Genomic DNA, 2,500 nt, shown 5'->3' with positions numbered 1-2,500 from the left:
TGTTACCGTTACTCACACACCTGTTAGTGTTACTCACACACCTGTTCGTGTTACTATCACTCACACACTTGTTACTGTTACACACCTGTTACTGTAACTGTTACACACCTGTTACTGTTACACACCTGTTACTGTTACTGTTACTGTTACACACCTGTTACTGTTACACACTTGTTACTGTTACTTACACACCTGTTACTGTTACTTACACACCTGTTACTGTTACACACCTGTTACTGTTACACACCTATAACTCATACACACCTGTTGCTGTTTTCTTTTATTTACACACCTGTTAGTGTTACTGTTACTTACACCTGTTACTACTACTGAAACACCTGTTAGTGTTACTCACACACCTGTTACTGACACACCTGTTACCGTTACTCACACACCTGTTACTGTTACTCAGACTGTAACGCACCTTATTTATGCTTCTCACTTTGTGACATTATAACTTCTTTCATTTGTATTACTGCCATTGTTTTTTTTTTTACTCAGAATGTTAATCTTGGCCAACTATTGAATCTCACTCTTGCTTTAATTTTTTTTTGTCTTTCTTTCAAACCACAGCATTTCACCACCATTTACAGCTTTTATTAATTAATACAGAAACAAATTTGGCTTGTAAATTTATTAAAGATATCTGTCTGTCCATTACCCAGATATCAGCACTCCGAGCGCCCTGCCAGGCCCCGCCCCCCACTCCCGGTACCTTAGAAACACCACAGATGAGGATGATGGAGAAAGAGGAAGCTCAAGAGGTCTGTTATGTAGTCCATATAACAAGTCTATCTATCTATCTATCTATCTATCTATCTATCTATCTATCTATCTATCTATCTATCTATCTGTCTATCTGTCTATCCGTCTATCCGTCTGTCTGTCTGTCTGTCTATCTGTAAATGTTTTGTTCTCTTGCAGGATTTTTTGAAAACAGAAGGAAGAAACACTGGCGAGCAGAAACGGAAAACAAAAAGAAGATGAATCCTCGTCTGGCACCGAGGATCGGTTCCTGGTTCTGAACCTTCGATCCAGCAGAGATAATAGAAATACAGGCGAGGTGCAGAGTGTGAATTATAATCTAATCTAGTGTTCCTTACAAAAGTCAGAAAGCCTTCATATTTCTTTCTAAGGACATTTCTTAGAATTCTGGGCACTTAGACGCTCTGATATAATCCGTGCAAATGCAGACTTTTATTTTTAAAAATAAAAGAAACTAAGAAATCTTAAAAGAAACTAGGCATAGATGTTTAGTCGATTTCCAGATAAAGTGCAACAGTTCGTAATCATGAGAGCGAGATTTTATTTACTACACAGACATGTTTGTGGACACCTTATTGTCATAAAATGTGCTTTATAAGCAACCCGTTCCACATTTTAGTCCCCATTTGCTGTTATAATAAGTTCCACTCCTCTGGGAAGATGTTCCACTAGATTTTCTGGACATTTGTGGAGATTCATTTAGCCACAAGGGTATAAGAGAAGTCAGGTACTGATGTAGGTGAGGTGAGGAGGCCTGTCCGCATTTACATTCATCATGAAGGTTTAATAGGGTTGATAGCTCTATAGCAGGAGATCTTCCACACACTTTAAGCCCATGCAAAGCAGATCTTTATGGAGCTGGAGAAATGTGCACAGGAGAAGTGTAATGCTGGAACAGGTTTGGGTCTCCTGGTTCAAGTGAAGGGAGAATTTCATGCATCCAAAGACGTCCTACACAATTTTTGTGCCTCAGAGTTTGTGGTATCAGTTTGGAGTTTGTCATGATACAGTAGTGTAAAAAAATTTATAAAATATGTGAAGTAATTAACAGATTTGTGAAACAATTATTAATAATATTGTTCAGCACTACTCAACAATTAAATACATTTTAAGTGGAAATGGAGATGATTTGTACCTGCTTAATGAACGTATAATTTGGCCTTTGCCCAAAAAAGTGTAAAAACAAATATAATAAAAAAATTTATTATAATAAATAATGTAAATAGTAAATTAAATAACTTTCTTGATTGGCTTTAGTTATTTATTTATTAATTTGTATTTTTTTTACCAATGAAAAAATAATATATATTTTACAACATGAAGGGTACAAGTGATTCCTTGAATATTACATTTGCAAACGTGTCAATAAACAATCTTGAAAAATTATATAAATTAGTACAATGAACAAACAAATGTTGCTTTCATCTCAAAAGTATCGGGACTCCTGACGTCTTTGTGTGAAGCATAAAATCTTCCCTTCACTTGAACTAGGAGACCAAAACCTGTCCTGGAAAACATCCATCATAACAATAAACATGACTTCCCATGAGTAAGAGTGGAAGATGTAGAACTTCTATTGAACACCTTTGGGTTGAATATGTACCCTTACTCCACCCCAAGCCTCCTCGCCACACCTGCATCAGTACCTGACTCGTGTCTGAATGATCACCACACAATCTAGTGGAACATCTTCTCACAAGAGTGGAGCTCATTTTAACAGAATAATAAATGTGGA

At 36.5% G+C, this 2,500-nt stretch overlaps 1 protein-coding gene and 2 long non-coding RNA genes across 9 annotated transcripts in view; 1 reads left to right on the top strand and 2 right to left on the bottom strand.

Annotated features, from left to right (window-relative positions):
- The window catches only part of LOC310726909, a 1,092-nt gene extending 823 nt beyond the window's left edge, over positions 1-269 (bottom strand). For all 3 annotated transcript variants that reach the window (XR_014533855.1, XR_014533856.1, XR_014533857.1), the window contains exon 1: positions 1-269. This exon is cut by the window's left edge and continues 70 nt beyond it. This is a non-coding gene — a long non-coding RNA (uncharacterized lncRNA).
- Positions 1-2,500, top strand: part of dnajb6b (DnaJ heat shock protein family (Hsp40) member B6b) — a 34,513-nt gene that overhangs the window by 31,563 nt on the left and 450 nt on the right. For all 5 annotated transcript variants that reach the window (XM_083542924.1, XM_083542925.1, XM_083542926.1 and 2 more), the window contains 2 exons: positions 666-764; positions 925-2,500. The exon at positions 925-2,500 is cut by the window's right edge and continues 450 nt beyond it. In XM_083542924.1, the coding sequence (XP_083399050.1) occupies positions 666-764; positions 925-1,025 (200 nt within the window). In that variant the 3' untranslated portion in view covers positions 1,026-2,500. The remainder of the gene's footprint in view (positions 1-665; positions 765-924) is intronic.
- Positions 942-2,500, bottom strand: part of LOC310726931 — a 37,448-nt gene continuing 35,889 nt past the window's right edge. The window contains exon 2 of the long non-coding RNA XR_014533881.1: positions 942-2,500. This exon is cut by the window's right edge and continues 706 nt beyond it. This is a non-coding gene — a long non-coding RNA (uncharacterized lncRNA).

The sequence above is a fragment of the Silurus aristotelis genome, assembly GCF_946808225.1.
Source record: "Silurus aristotelis genome assembly, chromosome: 5".
Classification (NCBI taxonomy): Eukaryota; Metazoa; Chordata; class Actinopteri; order Siluriformes; family Siluridae; genus Silurus; species Silurus aristotelis.
The sequence above is the reverse complement of the archived record's forward strand: the minus strand, read 5'-3'. Positions and strand labels throughout refer to the sequence as shown.